Source organism: Dendropsophus ebraccatus, chromosome 13 (assembly GCF_027789765.1).
Source record: "Dendropsophus ebraccatus isolate aDenEbr1 chromosome 13, aDenEbr1.pat, whole genome shotgun sequence".
In the NCBI taxonomy this organism is placed as follows: domain Eukaryota; kingdom Metazoa; phylum Chordata; class Amphibia; order Anura; family Hylidae; genus Dendropsophus; species Dendropsophus ebraccatus.
This window is the reverse complement of record NC_091466.1, coordinates 14168067-14187479: the sequence shown is the minus strand read 5'-3', so window position 1 is coordinate 14187479 and position 19413 is coordinate 14168067. Positions and strand designations below refer to the sequence as shown.

Genomic DNA, 19413 nt, shown 5'->3' with positions numbered 1-19413 from the left:
ATTTACCTTTAAAGAACAATTTGGATCATCTACAGCAAACAGACTGGCTCAGCTTGCAGCTACAGAGCTGATTGCAGAGCAGAGAGACACCTATTTGCCACCTATCCTGCTGAGAAGAATCATTTTGGAACCAGAAAGAAGCGGTGACGAGTAGGAACGAAGAGGTGGTGGAATGGCAGCTGCGGGGGATGAGGGTAAGTGATTATGTCTTTGTTTTTTGTTTGAACAACCCCCAGCCTTGTGTTAAAATAAAACATTATAACCCATTTGGTGCACATATACCTTAAAGGGGTACTGCATTTAAGAAAGATTTCATCCTGTTCAGTCCCCTCCTATAATCTAAGCTTGTTTGTAATAGGTTTCTATCACATGGATTGGGACGTTTGCCTGCAGTACATCCTGACACACACCCTGAAGCTGCTGAAAATCCTCACTTCCTGGTCCACTCTGTCTCAGTTCCTCTGTCCTGCCCCTCCCTTCTGAGACCAAAGTCACATGATGTATGTCTCTTCTGTTGCCAGAAAAGCTGTAACAACTCATCTGTAATCCCGCCCACCACTGACATCACACCAATCAGTAAGCACCTGGCCAAGGGGCAGGGAAACAACTGAACAGTGACAGCCTCCTGAGTAGTACAGGGGAAAGGAAACACAGTTGTTTCATCTCTCTCTAGAAGCATAGATAGATATTTAGTTTACAGGGTAAAGCAGTGATGGGCAGTTACTACAAGATGAGGTAGATACTTGGCGATTAGTTCTGAGGTGTAATGCATACTGGGATATAGACCGCCTTTAAAAAAGAAACAAAAACCTTGTAATTCTGGAATGATAGCAGCTAGAAAATGGGAGATGGAACAAAATACACACAGAGCTGACTTTGACTAATGTGTGTGGAGTCCTTAATATGATAAAACGATTCCACCGAAAATGGTAGTAATTCAAAGTGATGATGAAATGCACTGTCCCTTTAAGTATAGGTTTCTATCCACTGTACTATGAGCTGTGCAGTGTTGAATAAATTGACTCGGACAATGAGTGACTGGATTTTATGAACATATATGTTATATAAAGTATAGGAGAAGTACATGTGTCTGATACACCTCGGCCAAACAGGAAGAAAAAGAGGATTACTGTACAGGTCATATAGGCGGAGCAGTCAGAGGGCACATGAGCTCACTGTGGGCATGGTGGTTAGTGGCACAGAGGTTAGTAGTGTGCCTGCCGCCATAGCTGTCTATCAGTCTTTACTAGAAATACATCAGAAGAGTTTCACTGGTTTCCTTGGCTGGGTAGTGGCCAGAGTGTAACGCCCAATCATCTACATTGTATTAGTAAAAAACTCCCCCTCCCCATAGGTATATAACATTGTGTCTACAGCGTACGTCTTCTTCCCAACATGGCGTCTGTTTCTCTCAATTATAGCAATAGTATTTAATAGTATGACTCCTTCTCCACCCATCCTGAAAGTAGAAAAAAGAAGAAAATTATGTCTTGGTAAGATTATGTAAGTCCCAGTATTATAGTAGTTATATTCTTGTATATAGGGAGCAGTATTATAGTAGTTATATTCTTGTATATAGAGGAGCAGTATTATAGTAGTTATATTCTTGTATATAGGAGCAGTATTATAGTAGTTATATTCCTGTATATAGGAGCAGTATTATAGTAGTTATATTCCTGTATATAGGAGCAGTATTATAGTAGTTATATTCCTGTATATAGGAGCAGTATTATAGTAGTTATATTCCTGTATACAGGAGCAGTATTATAGTAGTTATATTCTTGTATATAGGAGCAGTATTATAGTAGTTATATTCTTGTATATAGGAAGCAGTATTATTGTAGTTATACGAACTGGAGAGAATGGAACGGCTGCACATCCCAACTATGGCTGATACTAATGCCGCTAGGCCTATATTAAAAATCAACACCAGAGTGTCTGTATATGAATTGATCAAGCCATATTGCCCCGTGTACCACCGCGCAGGTCCTCTGGTCCACACGGGTCCCTACGCTAACTCCACACTGTGTCGGTCAGCGACCGCCAACCCCGCAAAGCGTGCACTTGCAGGGAAGGGAGGCCATGGAACGGCCCTGCAACCCCAATGTCACAGGATTATTGTAGTTATTTTCCTGTAAGTAGGAGGCAGTATTATAGTAGTTATATTCTTGTATATAGGAGCAGTATTATAGTAGTTATATTCTTGTACATAGGGGCAGTATTATAGTAGTTATATTCTTGTATATAGGAGCAGTATTATAGTAGTTATATTCTTGTATATAGGAGCAGTATTATAGTAGTTATATTCTTGCATATAGGAGCAGTATTATAGTAGTTATATTCTTGTATATAGGAGTAGTATTATAGTAGTTATATCCTTGTATATAGGAGGCAGTATTATAGTAGTTATATTCTTGTATATAGGGAGCAGTATTATAGTAGTTATTTTCTTGTATAAAGGAGCAGTATTATAGTAGTTATATTCTTGTATATAGGGGCAGTATTATAGTAGTTATATTCTTGTATATAGGAGCAGCATTATAGTACTTATATTCTTGTATATAGGAGCAGTATTATAGTAGTTATATTCTTGTATATAGGAGCAGTATTATAGTAGTTATATTCTTGTATATAGGGGGTAGTATTATAGTAGTTATATTCTTGTATATAGGAGGCAGTATTATAGTAGTTATATTCTTGTATATAGGGGGTAGTATTATAGTAGTTATATTGTATATAGGGGGTAGTATTATAGTAGTTATATTCTTGTATATAGGGGGTAGTATTATAGTAGTTATATTCATGTATATAGGGGGAAGTATTATAGTAGTTATATTCTTGTATATAGGAGCAGTATTATAGTAGTTATATTCTTGTATATAGGAGCAGTATTATAGTAGTTATATTCTTGTATATAGGAGCAGTATTATAGTAGTTATATTCTTGTGTGTTGGTGACAGTATTATAGTATTTATAGTCTTGTATATAAGAGGTAGCTTTAGTATACTGTATGGTTAGTGTCTATGGTCCATGTGATATGTCAGTACATAATCTCTAAGTAACCACAATGCTGATGTCCTTCTATCCCCCTACCTCCAGGGTCACGACGTAAGATCAGCTTTCGGACTTCATCATACACAAAAATGAGCAGACTGTATGGGAAGGCACAGAACCACCATGTCACCCTGCGGAAAAACAAAATAATACATTACAATTGATCCTTTCAGCACTAGAACAGGAAACATAGTTAGGTCTCATTAGCTTGGATCCCCAATGATCAACATATTATTATTTCATGGGACGCGTACTTTGCAGATTGTGGCTTGTCAAAAGATTATGCTGCCAGCGCCATCTGCTGGATTTACACGTCAACTGCATAGAGACCACCTGCCGTAAATTCTCTGAGATTACTCTCTATATAAGATAGGTTATAAAGTTTTATCTGGGTGCAAGCTCTTTGGATTAAAGCCTATTAACTTATTGGGATTACTTACTGATTTCTGAGTTGGGCCTCCGGTATGTGTAATGCTTGAAAATTGTGCTCGCTAATAACTTGTCAGTGACTATGTGGTTATAAAACTGGCTGATAACAGAGAGCAGCAGCTTTTATTGCATCGTGGCACTACTCACTTCAGTGGATACATTCGCAGGGCAACATCCATTCCAGGGCAATAGGACAGGAACGCAGCCAGCGCAGTCTCCTCCAGGAGGCCGAATATCAGAATCTTGTTCCTGGAGAGACAGTGAATATGACTTTAGTGGGATAAGCCAAGACCAAGGACGTAAATAATAGGGGTTCAGGAGTGACCATAATGCCACCAACTATGGTAGACCCTGGCCTTCTTCTCGCTTCTGGCAGGACAGAGGGTTAGGGTAACCATCAGCTGGGTTTTAGCACTGGAGAAGTAGAGGTCTTTACATGTGGAAGAGACCACCTTGATATAAGACCACCTCCATATTGATGCCCCTGGCTCATCACCCAAGATTTCTAATCTATTGGACCAAATCCACCATGATCTCCTTACTTCATGCCTTGCTGGAAGACAGAGTTCCTCCTGGTCTTACAGATGATCAGATCGGCCCATTGGACCACCACGATGCTGGCGAAGAACGCTGTGTGACAGGTGAACTCCACGACTTTCCGCTGTTCATAGGTCTGGAAAGAAGAACCATGTTAAAACCTCACATAGATACCAAAAGGCCCTAATGTCACCCATATGTCACCCATAAAAGAGCTTTATAATATGTGGTGACACCATCAGAACTCCCCCACCCCAGACTAATTCCGGTCCCAGATAATGGTATCAGTCTTGTCCTGCCTAGTTCCACTCAGATGGTAGCTATGTTGGTGCACCCACACGCATGTTCATGCTGATGTGAACGTGTCACTTACCCACTCCTGCCCATAACTGTCTTCCACGGCATTATTGGACCGGTCGTCCCAGTCTAAACGTATGCCCACCAACCGAGACGGCAGGAAACCGTTCTCCGCAAGGATTACAAAGTAAGTAAAGAACCCACCTAGGGCCTGGATCATACCTGTAGAGATAATAGAAGGTAATAAGGCAATGTAACCACATACATACAGTTTGAAGAATGAAGTATTTAAAGGGGTACTGTATTAGAAAATAGTCACCCCAAGACACTGTTATAACTAATAGTAATAGCTTCAGTGCGTCTTTGCTTTAAATATTCCTCACATGAAGTTGTGTAGTCCTTTTATTTTCAGTGTGGTGTTGTCTCCAACTACCTGACTCCACCCTCTCTCCCCAGATGACGCATTATCCTCTGCTGTCTCAGAGGTCTGGCTGGATCTGTCTCTGAGCTCTAGCCCCACCCCCTAAGTGATGTCACCACCTCTGATCAGCCTCTAAATAACCATCGTCCTGTTATAAATACATATACAAATGTATCTGGAGATTTTTTATTAGAAGTAAATTTCTAACTTTTGGTACTTTTTGGCACCAATTGATTTGAAATAATTTTTTGGTGAACTACCCCTTTAAAGGGAATCTGTCAGCACCCAGGCCCTACCTGCAGTAGCTGGCAGTCCCCTTGTGAGCATGGTGCCTTTTGGTAATTTGTTAGTGGAATGGATTATACTCAGTCTCCTACTGAAATGAAGAGTCAAAGAGGAGTTGTGGCTCAGCATTTGTGCTGCACTCTAGCACTCCTCACCACTCCTTCCTCTTCCCTCTCCTTCATGAATAATCTCTGCTGCCCGGCCTCCTGCTTACTCACGCTGTCAGCCATTGTCTCTGAGTGTTTATTCCAAACTACCTACAGAGAACTGATCTGCAATCAGACATTGTTATGTTGGTCTATCTGTGGTCTAAGGGTGAATCACCTGTCTAGAGATCAATTACAGTTTTTTTTCCTGGGTTTGATTCCCCTGATGGAGATGAATTGTAGTTTTTTTTTATTTTTTCTCATCATTGTATAGCAGATAACTGGATTTTAAAACTAATTTGGACCTGATTGGGAATTCTTTGCACTTAAAACTGAGAAAAATCAAAATAATAAACAATTATATTTCAGGGGAATTAAACCCAGGAAAAAAAATATCATTGGTCTCTATACAATTGACTTACCTCTAGACCACAGCTCCTACACAACTATAGCTCATTGCAGATCAGTCCTCTGTAGCCAGTTTATGTCTGACATAAATACTCAGAGACACTGACAGCACGAGCAAACAGGTGGTCTGAAAGCGGAGATTATTCATGAAGAAGAAGCAGGAGGAAGGAGAAATAAGACACAAACACTAAGACACAACTCCTCTTTGACTCTTCATTACAGGGTCTTCATTACAGGATCCTTCATTGAAGACCCTAGATTGCGCATAATCCACTGCATGGACAAATTACCGAAAGGTATCATGCTCACTAGGGGACTGCCAGCTACAGCAGGTAGGGGGTGCTGACAGATTCCTTTTCAAGTTTGAGCACTCTGTGGCAGTGTTTATATTGGTATTATGTGGCACTGTACAGCATATTATTGCAGTGAATGATGGTTATGATGTTGCATTGTGTTGTTATTTGGGCATCTGTATGGAAGTGTTATTAGGTCAATGTGTGGGCCTTACAATTACCGCTGATACTGTACGGTAGTATTATCTGTAAACAGTATGGCAGTAGCATCAATAGGACAGGACATAAACATGAAGTCAGGTCTTATTATGACTGCTTTATTTCAGGAATCAGTAAGGGTCCTCACGGATCTCCACTAGTATTACTTATGTTGCGTTTACACAGTCAGATTTATCTGACAGGTTTTTGAAGCCAAAGCCAGAAACAAACTATAGACAGACAGAGATAAATCTGTCTGTGTAATCACACCATTAGGTTCTAGGTCTTGTGTCCCAGCAGCCATGCTTAACCTAGTTTCCTGCAGTGTCGGCGGACTCTCCTGTAATTGACTGCTGGATCTACATTCATCTCAGGCGGACGGGATACAAGAAAAGCCTTGTCAATTATCTGCCCCGAGCATTATCTGCAGACAGACTGAACAATTTATTCCTGACGTTCCCTACAACAGCAGCGATACTAACCCCCCCGTCCCCGCGTCATGTAACCAAACCGCCGTAATCTGTAATTTCACTTTCCAAACAGAGCAATTAATCTCTGCAGCTCAGACCTGGAAACAAATTGGCCTATTTTTTTCTTCCAATTGAAAGGCAGGCTAATTAAATAATGAAAGTCAGTTCAGCGGTAATGAATAAATAACAGAGCCGCGTGTACCGCGCAGAGTCATTGATGCGGGAGAAGAACAAGCACACATCTAGACCTGGGGACCTGAAAAGCCTTCACATGTCACAGCATGCAAGATGCTTCTTAAAGGGGAAGGACTCCTAAAATGGTGTAAAGAGTAATTTAAAGGGAATCTGCCAATCGGGAAAAATTTTCACTAATAATGCTCAGCTAGAGGGTGCAACTGCAACCCTGTGAATGATTTTTTGGTAGGCCAATCAAGGGGTGGAAAAATAGCTCTGGAAGCTCTCTGTCCCAATCAAAAGAGCCAAGAGTGGCTACTTGATATCTCATCTGCCGCTCTAATGCCTAGAGTTGCCCTTACACATTAGATTACATGGGTATTCCAACTTAAAACACTTATCCCCTAGCTGCAGGATAGGGGATAAGTCTCAAATTGCGGTAGATGCAACCACAGGGACACCTGTAATCATGAGATTGATTACATGCGCAGTTGCGCATGCGGACACTCCTGTCATTGTCTATGGGTGTGCTAAACTTGGCAATCGTAGATGGTCCCATAGACAATGGACAGAACAGTCTCACGCATGTGCGACCCATCTCTCCATTCCTATGGAAGACTCGGGTCCCTGTTCTCAAAATCATGGGGGGTCCCAACAGTTAGACCACTCTCGATGTGACAATTATCCTCATTCTATCCTGTAGATAAGGGGATAGATGTTTGAAATTTCCCCTTTTTAAAGTTGATGAAAACGCATATCATAGACATATGTAGATCAGAAGGTTCTTTATCGCCATCCATGGTCACAAGTGGTACTGCACTTTTCTGAAATCAAAGTTCTCCACCCACCGATTTGCCCGTACGCCATGCTGATCAGACGCTCGTTCACCAGTTTGTCTGTCCGCGGGTTCCTGGGTTGTCTCTTCATGATGTCACTTTCTGCAGCTTCATAGGCCAATGAGATTGCAGGCACCTGCACAGATATAACAAAACGCCTGTGTCTATAGAGTGACAACCACTACAGGAAAGAAGCCATCTTATGGGCATTTTATTAAGGCATCATCCTCCTTGAAAATCAGTTCACTATTGCCTGAAACTGCCAAGTCCTACTGTGTGAGTCCATAAAAGAGAAGCACAAATAATACAGAGAGGTTATAAGCAGTATACAAGGAGAGAGGAGACGTACCATGTCAGTGCCGAGATCAATACACAAAATGGTGACGGTGCCCAGAGGAAGCGGGATATTGGCAATGATGAAGAATAAAAATGGTGTGATCTCCGGGATGTTACTGGTCAGCGTGTACGCAATGGATTTTTTCAAGTTGTCAAAAATGAGGCGACCTGAGAAAAAAAATCATGAATTTTTATTATTAAAGTCAATATTTTTAATGTCATTTATTAACATCTATTAACCCCTTAAGGACCCCAGAAATTATTATTTTTTTCCTAGTAAGACTTTTCTCGTCTTAGGACTGCGCATATAAATATACAGAATATGTCTGGCTGCTCAGCGAAACCTGAAGCAAATGACAAAAAAATTCTGATTGAAGGTGATATATGTTTGAGAGACTGCCCCCTCCTGGGTTAAATACGGTATGACCCTAAACACCCTATTACACAGAGCGATAATCTGAGATTTGTTATTGAAATCTATGGAATTCGCACCTTTTTAACCATATTTTCAGAAGTAACATGGCTGTTTTTGGTCTGCATATGTCCTATAGCACATAACCTACTGCTAATAAACTCCTTTCAGAGGAAACAGGAAACATGGATAGTAATACATGTGGGGAGATCCTACAAACCTTCCTCCACTCCAGTCACAATGGAGGCAAAGTTATCGTCCAGGAGGATCATGTCTGCAGCTTGTTTGGAGACATCAGAGCCGGCTATGCCCATGGCCACACCGATATCCGCCTTCTTCAGGGCTGGAGAGTCATTGACACCGTCTCCGGTCACAGCCACTATAGCACCCTGTGGAAGTGATTGTACTGAGTTATGGTACTGGGTGCGTCCAGCCTGGGGTATGAGGGGGTATCCATTTTAGGGTAATGATATGTCTGCTTCTCTATCGTTTGGAGACCCCTCCTTCAGCACCACCATATTCCCAGGTCTCTACCTGTCTCTGACACCCCTCCACGATGATCAGCTTCTGCTGCGGTGATGTCCGAGCAAACACGATCTCGGTGTGGTTCTTGAGGATGTCATCCAACTGTTCGGTGGTCATGTCTTTCAGATCGGAGCCGTGGACGACACAAGCTTTGGCTTCCCTGACAGAGCGGAGAAAGATGGTTATTCGGTAACTACCTAGTACCCGAGTCAGGAGTGGCTGATAACAGAGAGCAATGGCTTGTATCAACTGACCTTAGTAAACATAAATCAATACTATACCAATTGCTGTACCAATTTTCTCTAGAAACAACCACAACGATAGGTACTGTGTGTAAATTTCACAAAATGAGTGCGTTACTGCCACCTCACCAGCAGGGGGAAGCAGCATACACAAAGCAGCATTTCTATTAACCGGTCCTGCACTGCACCCTGGTGGTCATACACTATACTGCACCATTGTACATTGTAATCGTGAGCCGTTCTGTGAGAAATTAACATCAAACTCACCTGGGATTGACATGGCTTACTGGGATGTTAAGCCGAGCTGCAATATCTTCTACTGTCTCATTGCCCTCAGAGATGATACCGACACCTTTGGCAATTGCTTTGGCAGTAATGGGATGGTCACCGGTTACCATGATGACCTGAAATATAGGATATTTTGGGGGTTATTCCTTGTTGTTGGGCACCTTTAGGTCAACCTTAACAGACAATATAGTATAATACGGCAAGGGACAAGATTGTGTTTCAGGGTGATCATCCTGTCCTGTACAAGTCCACCTTCTATGCCAGTCCATTATTGTCCCCACACCTGGGTAATGAAGCGCCATCATGTTTTGGTTAGGGTTCGCCAACATGGAAAGTTTACCTTGATGCCAGCGCTTCGGCACTTCCCAACAGCGTCAGGCACAGCCGCCCTAGGTGGATCAATCATAGATATGAGTCCTATGAAGCACAGGTTGGTGTCGGGGAAGTTTATTTCATCAGTGTCAAACTTGAATCCACGCGGGAACGTCTCAGCGGGCAAATGGGACTGGCAGAATCCTGGAAGAAAGAAATCACACATTGGGCACTTCTCCAACTGCACCAACAGCTAAAAAAAAAGTCTATCAAGTTCACTATATTGACTGGTGACAGGAGGACATGATGGCGGAACTTCTCTTGAGGTATTACAGACACGCGCCTGCACTACCAGACTCTCTTTGTTGGAGTATTCTCAACTCCCATCTTATGTCAGCCCTCGCGGGAGACGCAGTTCCCTCATGTTAACCCCTACAGCCATTGGTGTTGCCTGCTGCACATTCTATCTCTCTGATCTAACGTCTTCTTCAACAGAGCGGGACGGAAGACCCCCCTGGGTTCTGGAGTGCCTGGGAGAAAGACCTCAATGTTACAATTGCCCCTGAGGATAGACAGAAAGTACATATAGTCACACATAAACTATCCACCGCTTGTCTGGCGCAGGAATTATAAAGTGCTCTCTCGATGGTATTGGATCCCAACAAAAGTACGCTCTATATTCCCATCAGCGCCTGATCTCTGCTGGCGCTGTAAAAGAGAAAGGGGCACGATGCTACATGCATGGTGGGGGTGCGACAAATTGGCTCCATTATGGAAGGGTGTCTTTGATACCTATCAAAAAATTTTGGGTTGGACGGCACCTAGGACTCCTCAGGTGGCCCTTCTCTCCATCCTCCCTGGAGCTATAGGCCGATAGAAGAAGAGTCTTCTAAGATCCCACGCCACTGGCGATCCACTCATGTACTACCATTTCCAAATTACACGCTGAGATGTCGCACTTCCACCGCATGTAGGAATTATCTGCCTAAGCCTTGGGATCCAATAAAAGGTATTGTGATGTCTGGACCCCCTGGTTACTTTTTCTTGAAACTCCTGCTTTCCTGACCTTATCTTTGTAACATTATTATGACACTCTAGACTATCCTTTTGCGACTCTCACGTAGCAGGTTGGGATGTGGTCTCCTTAGTCAAGGGCTATCCCTATCTCTCCCCCTCTCCCCTCCTCTTTTTGCTCTCCTGTGTCTTATTCTTTATTTTCTGTTTTCTCCCTTGCCTTTACTACATGTTGTTCTCTTACTAGTTTACACCAACCTGCTTACTATCGGACCCACCTGTAGGTGCCTCTTTATCCTTTTGCGACTCTCACGTAGCAGGTCGGGATGTGGTCTCCTTAGTCAGGGGCTATCCCTACCTCTCCCCCTCTCCCCTCCTCTTTTTGCTCTCCTGTGTCTTATTCTTTCTTTTCTGTTTTCTCCCTTGCCTTTACTACATATTGTTCTCTTACTAGTTTACACCAACCTGCTTACTATCGGACCCACCTGTAGGTGCCTCTTTTCTGCATTTACAGTTGTGTCTCTCTGTAGTGAGCCGCATGCTGGGACTCTCCTTTTTCTCCCCCTAGACCACGGCCTAGTCTGTGCTAATGGGTCATATATTATACAGTAGCTTGAGTCTCGGTGCTGTATTTTAGATCCCGCAGAGAATATGCCATGTTCTGCCGATGGTGAATGCTTTATGTGACACATTCCTTTACTCACGTATAGCGAGTATTGTGTACTTTTGATTGTATTCTTGTCTATATATGACCTCATATCCCTATCTTCTTAAATTGTACTTCTTTTTTCTTTTGTAAAAATTCTATAAAAACTGATTACACATAAAATCAAAGATGTCTAACCCAAGACTCTCTCGCCCAGTCCTCCTAGCTCAAAATAAGCGTTTTGGAAGGCTTCCTTCATCTCTTCATCCAGAGGTTGTTCCTGTCCATGTAACATAATGGTGGAGCACCGATCCAGGATTCTTTCTGGGGCCCCCTTCATGACCAGCAAGTGGCTATCAGGACTGTCTTCACGTTCATGGATAGACAGCTGCGAAAGAAGAAGAAGAACCCATCAGAATCTTGAGATGTGACACTTAAGAAGCACTCCCGTATGTTTTTTACATTATTCATTATGTAGCTAGACAGCCAATATATATATATAATTCAGATGGGATTACCTCATTTATTTATTCCTTTTTATCTGAAAATACCAGGAGCCTTAGCTTACAGTTAGGTCATGTGATCATATGTGACTCTCTGGAAATGACATGTGTTTCTGTGCTCTCCATCGCATCCCTATCTCAGCAAGAAAATCCCCATGTTTGATGAAGCTGCATGGACTGTTCCACACAAGCTCTCAAGGGGGGGGGGGGGGGGGGGGGGCAGAAACTGACAAAATGATTTTCACAACAAATACAGTACACAACAAAAGATTTGGTGTGGATTTGCCACTGCAGAATGGTTGACAGAACGAAAACTTTTGGCGATCTTTAGCTCAGATTTTCCAATTTCAAGGGCCCAACTGAGAAAAGCCAACCTCTATGGCCTCCCTTTTTAGTTGAATCAAGAGAGCTATTTTTGAAAGTTACTCTGTGATGGGTCAGCCACCAGCAGAATCTTTAAGGGCCCACTCAACTTCTACATTATGGACCAAACTATTCAGGAAGCGGCATGATAACCCATGCATTGTGCTGCCTCAGGACTAACGGAAAGAAGAAATCTTAGTAAGAAAATTTAGACTATTCCTATCCCGTGTAACCATAGGCCCTACTCACACACCCATAGTTCTGTCCACAATTGTAGACAAAACATAGGACCAATAGATTTCAATGGTCCTGCTCAAACCTCTGTATGGGTAAACACAGGTCCGAGTGCAGCCCCACAATTACAGGCTGCTCTATAGATGTGTGAATGAGGCCTAAATCTAAATCTAAGAGGTCAGTCCCAAGTCTGCTCAACTTTATGATAAGAAAGAGAGCCCCTTGGACTACCTCGGTTGTTGGGGCTTCATGTTACCAGAGTATCATAGAGTATAGCCCACTACAGAATTATTATTGTCTACTCACCTGATACTTGTTTGTAGAATTAAATGGGATCTCGGCCACTTTCGGGTTCCTGTCCCTCATTTTTCTTACTGAGCCACAGGAAAGTTCGATGCACTTTAGAAGAGCCGACTCGGACGCATCCCCCGCAGTGTCCCGCTAAACAGTGACAATATGACAAGGGTTATTCAATAGACAGATCTATCTATACTATACGTCTATCTATCTATATGTCACCTCTTTATCTTAGTTTCAAAGTTTCACAGTTTAAGGCACTTTTACATGAGCCGATTATCGGCAAAACGTGTTGCTATGCATGGAACCACCACTCTAAGTTATTTGACAGGCAAGTATCTTGGTGCCCAGGTACTATGGGAGAGTCTCAAAACCTAGGCCAGTGCTGCTACTTTGGGGATGGACTGTTTTCGATGGAAGACCACTCTAGCTTTCTGCCTCACTCCAGACAATACCGCTTTGACTACAGACAGCGCACTGGTGTGAAATATTTATGGTCACCTCTCCATATGGGAAGTAAGTATAACAAATTTAGATTTGTGCAACTAAGTAGGCTGCATTAAAGAGGAAGAGCCCACCATACTTAAACATGAGTTGACCTGGGGTGGGGCAAGTTCTCATTATCCAGAGGGACAACTATATAACTCCTATCTATCGTTGGTGCTGACTTTGCCTTCATGGTAAAACATGACCTTCCATGTGGTCGACACATTACAAAACCATCAAATAGACTACTACAGAACAGGGTGCCGAAACGTTTCTTATTACCGCACCTTGGAAATGGGAATCTTTTCCTGGCCGACTTTAAACACAGCTCGGTTACAGAGTCCAGCGATTCGAGACAGAGCGGTCCATGTGGGAGATCGCTTATCAAAGGTTGCCCCTAAAATGGGAAATAGGAAGTGATTAGATCAGATATGCAGGTACCATGTTGTCTCTTTAGGGTACAGATCACTAATAACTGTGTCTATATCCATGTTTTCTATCAATGCAAGAACTTTTTATAGATAGTCCACCCATGGCCCCAACCAAAGAATGGCTAAAATTTCAGGTTGTCTAGGTCTCCACCATATGGGTGAAGCATTGATCATTGTTAACTATATATAAAGTCAAACCTGACTGGTCTTCGGTGGTGTCCGCCTCGTGAATTTGATTGTCAAACCACATATGAGCCACTGTCATTCGGTTCTGTGTCAAGGTTCCTGTCTTATCGGAGCAGATAGTTGAAGTGGAACCCAAGGTCTCCACAGCTTCAAGGTTCTTCACAAGGCAATTCTTACGAGCCATCCTCTTAGCCGTCAGGGTTAGGCACACCTATGGAGAAGCCATAAAGGACACCAGGAAATGACTGAGAATGTGATTTCACATCCATATAATCTAATAGTGATTGCACATGTCTACAACTCACCGTGACTGTGGCCAGCAGACCCTCGGGCACATTGGCTACTATGATACCAATAAGAAATATGACGGCTTCTAGCCACGAGTAACCCAGGATAAGAGAAAGGACAAAAAACGAGACACCAAGGAAGACAGCCACTCCAGTGATGATATGAATGAAGTGCTCTATCTCCATGGCGATAGGAGTGCGGCCAGTTTCTAGGCCTGAAGCCAGGGTGGCAATGCGGCCCATCACTGTTCGGTCTCCTGTAGATATGACGATACCCCGAGCTGTCCCTACAAGTAAAGAGGCAAATATGAGTAATTCAAAAATGTTGTTCTCCTCTCCTCTGTAGGCCCTATCAGCAGAGAAAAGCCGGAGTCACATGACACATTACCATGGCTCTTAACAAACAAGAAGTGTCCTGTTCTTAAAGGGGTTGTTGACTTTAGAAAACCCATTTCTTATACTGCACGCCAACAAGATGGCAGCCTGCCCACAGCGACGTTGTGAATCTTGCTTGCTAATTCCCATTGAAATAAATGTAGATAGAATGTGAATGTTGTCTGTCCCTGGAGATTCTATAGGTGTAATAATGATTTCCCAAGCCCGAGGTCCACAATCTCTTCATTCTTACCTTCCACACAGTTGGTTGAGAAGAAGGAAATATTCCTGGTCTCCAGGGGGTTTTCATGGGTGAATTCTGGGGAGCGAGTTTGTGGCTCTGATTCTCCGGTCAACGAGGAGTTGTCCACCTGACAAGAGATCAAATGTTTTTGTGATAAACCTCAGAGAAGAATAAGGAATCCATCTCTTCCCTTAAGCTGGTCAAAAACCAAGAAGACATCCACAATAGTCATCTCATAGACATTGCTCATGATAACATTGTGAGGCCTGCTAGAAGAGACCTCTGCTTCTTTAAAGGAAAGCTGTTCTGCCGGATAGCTCCCCCAAACCACTGGTACTATCTTGATGTCCTCATCAAGGCATGTCTGGTCCCGGGTTCTGCCTGTCTCTTGGGGCAGGTATTCGGGGTAAAAGCAACTTTTATTCCAGTGGCACGTCGCAGCAGAGTGTCAATGAGGCAGGGCCTTGAGCATCCGTGCCCCAGGCCTGCAGTGCCTCTCATTACTTTTCTCCCCGGGGTGCCAAAAAATTAGAAAGGCAGGGAGAGAGGTGCTGCAGGACTAGGGCACAGATGATCTAGGCCCCACCTCATTGACATCTCATTGGCACTGCTGGAATAAAAGTTGTTTTTACCCAGAATATTGACTCCAAAAGACAAGCAGTCCTGGACATGCCTTAAAGAGGACATCAAAACAGTGTTTGGGCGGCTGTCCAGCAAAACAGATTGACTTTAAGGAGCATTAGGACATGACTGGGGATTTGTAACAGTCAAGTCAGCATCTCTCCCAAAAGGAAAGGTATCCTTCTGTAAACAGCTGTTTTGGGGTTGTTGCCCCCTCATCAGTACAGAGCAGGGAGATGAGGAGCGATCTTTGTTGAAGGACTAAAAGGGGAAATATTTTTTCATAAGAAGAGCACCATAGGATATGTGGAGACTTATAAGTCATTTAAATTACCCTGCTTTGTACTGACTAAGAGCAACAGCAACAGCCCGAGACAGCTGACTACAGATGGGTAACTTTGCCTTTTGGAAAGATTCTGGTTTGGCTATTAAAAATACCCAGTCGTGTTCTAAGGCTTCTTAAAGGAGAGGTCTCACCAAATCCAAAAATTACAGGAAGGTAGGGGGATGCGGGAAAATAACAAAGTTAACTTACCTATTCCCATACCTTGTAGCGCCGCACTTCTAGCTACAACATCACGTATCGGGATGAGTGATTGCCCACTCAGCCAATCAGTGACTGGTGCGGGACACCACTCCAGTCACTGACTGGCTGAGCAGGAAGTCGCTCATCTGGGCCGTAACATTGCAGCTGGAAGAGGCAGAGAATGCCATTTGGCCCGGGAACGACACTACGGAGGCACAGGGACGGGTGAGTTTACGTTGTTTATTTTTTTCCCTGCACCCCCCTGCCTTCCTCCATTTTTTGAATTTGGTGGGACTTCAGTCATGGGATGTTACCTTCCAATAGGTGTTACCAGAGAGGAAGCTTTTTCCTTTAGGACAGAGCTTCTTTGCATATAATTTTTACGTAGAACACACAATACATTTTTTTAGGGAACGTAATCTAATAAAATAGAGATGAATCTGGTGTAAGCGGGGGCACCTTGCAGCCGTGGGATGAGATGATCCTGATGTCCGCAGGAATTCGGTCTCCTCCTTTGATCTCTACCAGGTCCCCAACAACCACAGCCTCTGCATTAATCTGCAGCTTCTCCCCTTCACGAATCACAAGTGCTTGCTGGAGAAAAAAAGGGTACAAAGAAGAATTGTGACAGTTCACAGGGTATAAGAGAGTACATAATAGTCTGCAGGCCTGGATACTGGCCATCAGAAACAAGGATCCATGGCTATATACTGGATATACAGTATGTGTATGCAGATCCGTGGGCTCTAGGGCAAAATAGAACCACCTTCTTTCAGTCAGCCAAAAAGTGATAGATTCCCCTTCTACCTGGAAAGGTTGTTAGTAACTGGTGGCAAGTGCTTGGTAACTGTTGGTTACTTGTTGGTAACTGTTGGTGAGTTGTTAGTAACTGTTGGTGAGGTGTGGGTAACTGTTGGTAAGTGGTTGGTAACTGTTAAGTTGTTGATAACTGTTGGGGAGTTGTTGGTAACTGTTGGGGAGTTGTTGGTAAGTGGTTGGTAACTGTTGCTATGTTGTTGGTGAGTTTTTGGTAACTTGGTGAGTTGTTAGTAACTGTTGTTGAGTTGTTGGTAAGTTGTTGGTGAAGTGTGGGTAACTGTTGGTACGTGGTTTGTAAGTTGTTAGTAACTGTTGGTGAGTTGTTGGTAAGTTGTTAGTAACTGTTGGTGAGGTGTGGGTAACTGTTTGGTAAGTGGTTGGTAACTGTTAAGTTGTTGATAACTGTTGGGGAGATGTTGGTAACTGTTGTGGAGTTGTTGGTAAGTGGTTGGTAACTGTTGTGGAGTTGTCGGTGAGTTGTTGCTAACTTGGTTGGGGTTGGGGAGTTGTTAGTAACTGTTGGTGAGTTGTTGGTAAGTTGTTGGTGAAGTGTGGGTAACTGTTGGTAAGTGGTTTGTAAGTTGTTAGTAACTGTTGGTGAGTTGTTGGTAATTGTTGGTGAGTTGTTGGTAACTCTTGGTGAGTTGTTGGTAACTCTTGGTGAGTTGTTGGTAGCTCTTGGTGAGTTGTTGGTAAGCCATCACTTAGTCAATTGGTTTTAGCGGAGGCAGTGCAATTTTATTTTGGCGTAATCTCTACAATTTTGATTAGCCAGGACAGAATTAGTACTATCTTTCTGCCCTCATTGGTGTTGACATCAACACAGGACTTGGTGATCCAACCACAATATATAACGGTCTTGGTAATGTTCCACCTCGATGTTACAACTATGAGTAGGATACCACTAGACCTCTTCGGGCAGCCATGTTTGGAGCAAGTCATACAATACAGTCCCCTTCTTGTCTCAGGCAGTGACAGAGCTATGGTTGGTTCTGCCTTTCAAGGAGCCTATGTCAATACGTAAGTAGGGGTTTGTCTTGGACATTGACTTGAGGTCCTTCCACCACCCCCAATTGAGAAAATCACTATAGAATGATGTAAATTCCCCCAGTCTACCGCATATAACCCAGGGATGTAGATCCAGGAATGGAGAGATAGTAGTCACAACCCGATGCCCATAGGTCCCTCTGCCATATAAGGCTACACCAGTATAATGAATGGCACTTCTTGGGTGAGGGCTATAGATTCTCCTTAAAGCTCCATCCATAACCACAAGAGCCATCAAATTTTCCAAAACATTAAACACTAGGGAGTGACTATGACGTTGCCATGATCCCACTAACCGGCCTCTTACCTGGGGCACCATGTTCTTAAAGGAGTCCATGATCTTGGAACTTTTTGCTTCTTGGTAGTAGGAAAAGCATCCGGTGACAATGACGACAGCGGCTAAAACCACCCCCAAATATAGCTGAGGAAAGACGGGAGAGACACAGGTCATGAAAAGTCTAAGAGAAAGCGTGACGTCATATAACATGGATGATACTCACATTGTCATTGATGGGCTCATCTTCCATGGCAATTTGAATCCCATAGGCCAGGAAGCAAAGAATAGCCCCGATCCACAGCAAGATGGAGAATCCGCCAAACAGCTGACGGCAAAACTTGACCCACTCTGGGGTAGTGGGAGGAGGCGTGAGGGCGTTGGGGCCATCTTCTGCCAGGATCTCTGCAGCACGTGTGTTTGTGTGACCCTGGGGGTGAAAGCGGAAAACAGACAAGTCAGCAAGGTAAGAAACAACGAGATAGAACATTCCTTTGGAACTGATGGCATTTGGCTTAAAGTGACATATACAGTTTTAAGCTGGACTGAACACCGCATATTCCTTAATTCCTATCCAGCAAGGAAAGAAAAATCCACAGTGATGGAAACCAATAAAACGGAGAGATCTAACAGTGGCCATACACCTTAAATAACTGATTGATCATTCAATTCCCATCCTTTCTATACACAGGAATGTTCAGTACAGCCGAGCATTCTTGTGCTCTGTATGGGGAGGGGGTAGGCTGCAGTCAGAGAGCTCTGGAGTTTTGCTTATCTCTCCAAGAACAAAGGGATCAGGCAGTGATTTTCCATTTCTCCTCCAACATCATATGTTGGTAGATGGTGGGGACAGTCACCCACACCATAAACTGAGAGTGGCGGCTATGGACGACAAAAGTATAGGGTGTTAAGGGACCAATACACCCACATTTTTTTACTAGAAGCTTATGTAATAGTATTATTATTATTGATACTATTATTATTATTATTATTATAATACCAAAAACCATCTGTAATTTTTTCTATCTATCTAGTAATTAGCCTATAATCAATTTGTAATATCTAATTATGCAGATAGACAGATAGATAAGATAGACAGACAGACAGACAGATAGATAGATAGATAGATAGATAGATAGATAGATAGATAGATAGATAGATAGATAGATAGGAGATAGATAGATAGATAGGAGATAGATAGGAGATAGATATATAGGAGATAGATAGGAGATAGATAGATCGATAGATAGATAGATAGATAGATAGATAGATAGATAGGAGATAGATAGATAATAGATAGGAGATAGATAGATAGATAATAGATAGAAGATAGATAGATAGATAGATAGATAGATAATAGATAGATAGATAGATAGATAGATAGATAGATAGATAGA

At 42.9% G+C, this 19413-nt stretch overlaps 1 protein-coding gene across 1 annotated transcript in view; it reads right to left on the bottom strand.

The window, feature by feature from the left end:
- Positions 1-1030: 1030 nt before the first annotated feature.
- LOC138771269 (sodium/potassium-transporting ATPase subunit alpha-2) overlaps positions 1031-19413 on the bottom strand; it is a 33690-nt gene continuing 15307 nt past the window's right edge. Inside the window, exons 4-23 of the mRNA XM_069950861.1 lie at positions 18243-18446; positions 18050-18163; positions 16336-16470; positions 14739-14856; positions 14129-14397; positions 13836-14034; positions 13494-13603; positions 12730-12864; positions 11522-11711; positions 9692-9867; positions 9331-9467; positions 8831-8981; positions 8517-8685; positions 7898-8052; positions 7561-7684; positions 4394-4539; positions 4026-4156; positions 3631-3732; positions 3094-3185; positions 1031-1459 (exon numbers count right to left, since the gene is read on the bottom strand). Of these exons, the coding sequence (XP_069806962.1) occupies positions 1431-1459; positions 3094-3185; positions 3631-3732; positions 4026-4156; positions 4394-4539; positions 7561-7684; positions 7898-8052; positions 8517-8685; positions 8831-8981; positions 9331-9467; positions 9692-9867; positions 11522-11711; positions 12730-12864; positions 13494-13603; positions 13836-14034; positions 14129-14397; positions 14739-14856; positions 16336-16470; positions 18050-18163; positions 18243-18446 (2886 nt within the window). The 3' untranslated portion in view covers positions 1031-1430. The remainder of the gene's footprint in view (positions 1460-3093; positions 3186-3630; positions 3733-4025; positions 4157-4393; positions 4540-7560; positions 7685-7897; positions 8053-8516; positions 8686-8830; positions 8982-9330; positions 9468-9691; positions 9868-11521; positions 11712-12729; positions 12865-13493; positions 13604-13835; positions 14035-14128; positions 14398-14738; positions 14857-16335; positions 16471-18049; positions 18164-18242; positions 18447-19413) is intronic.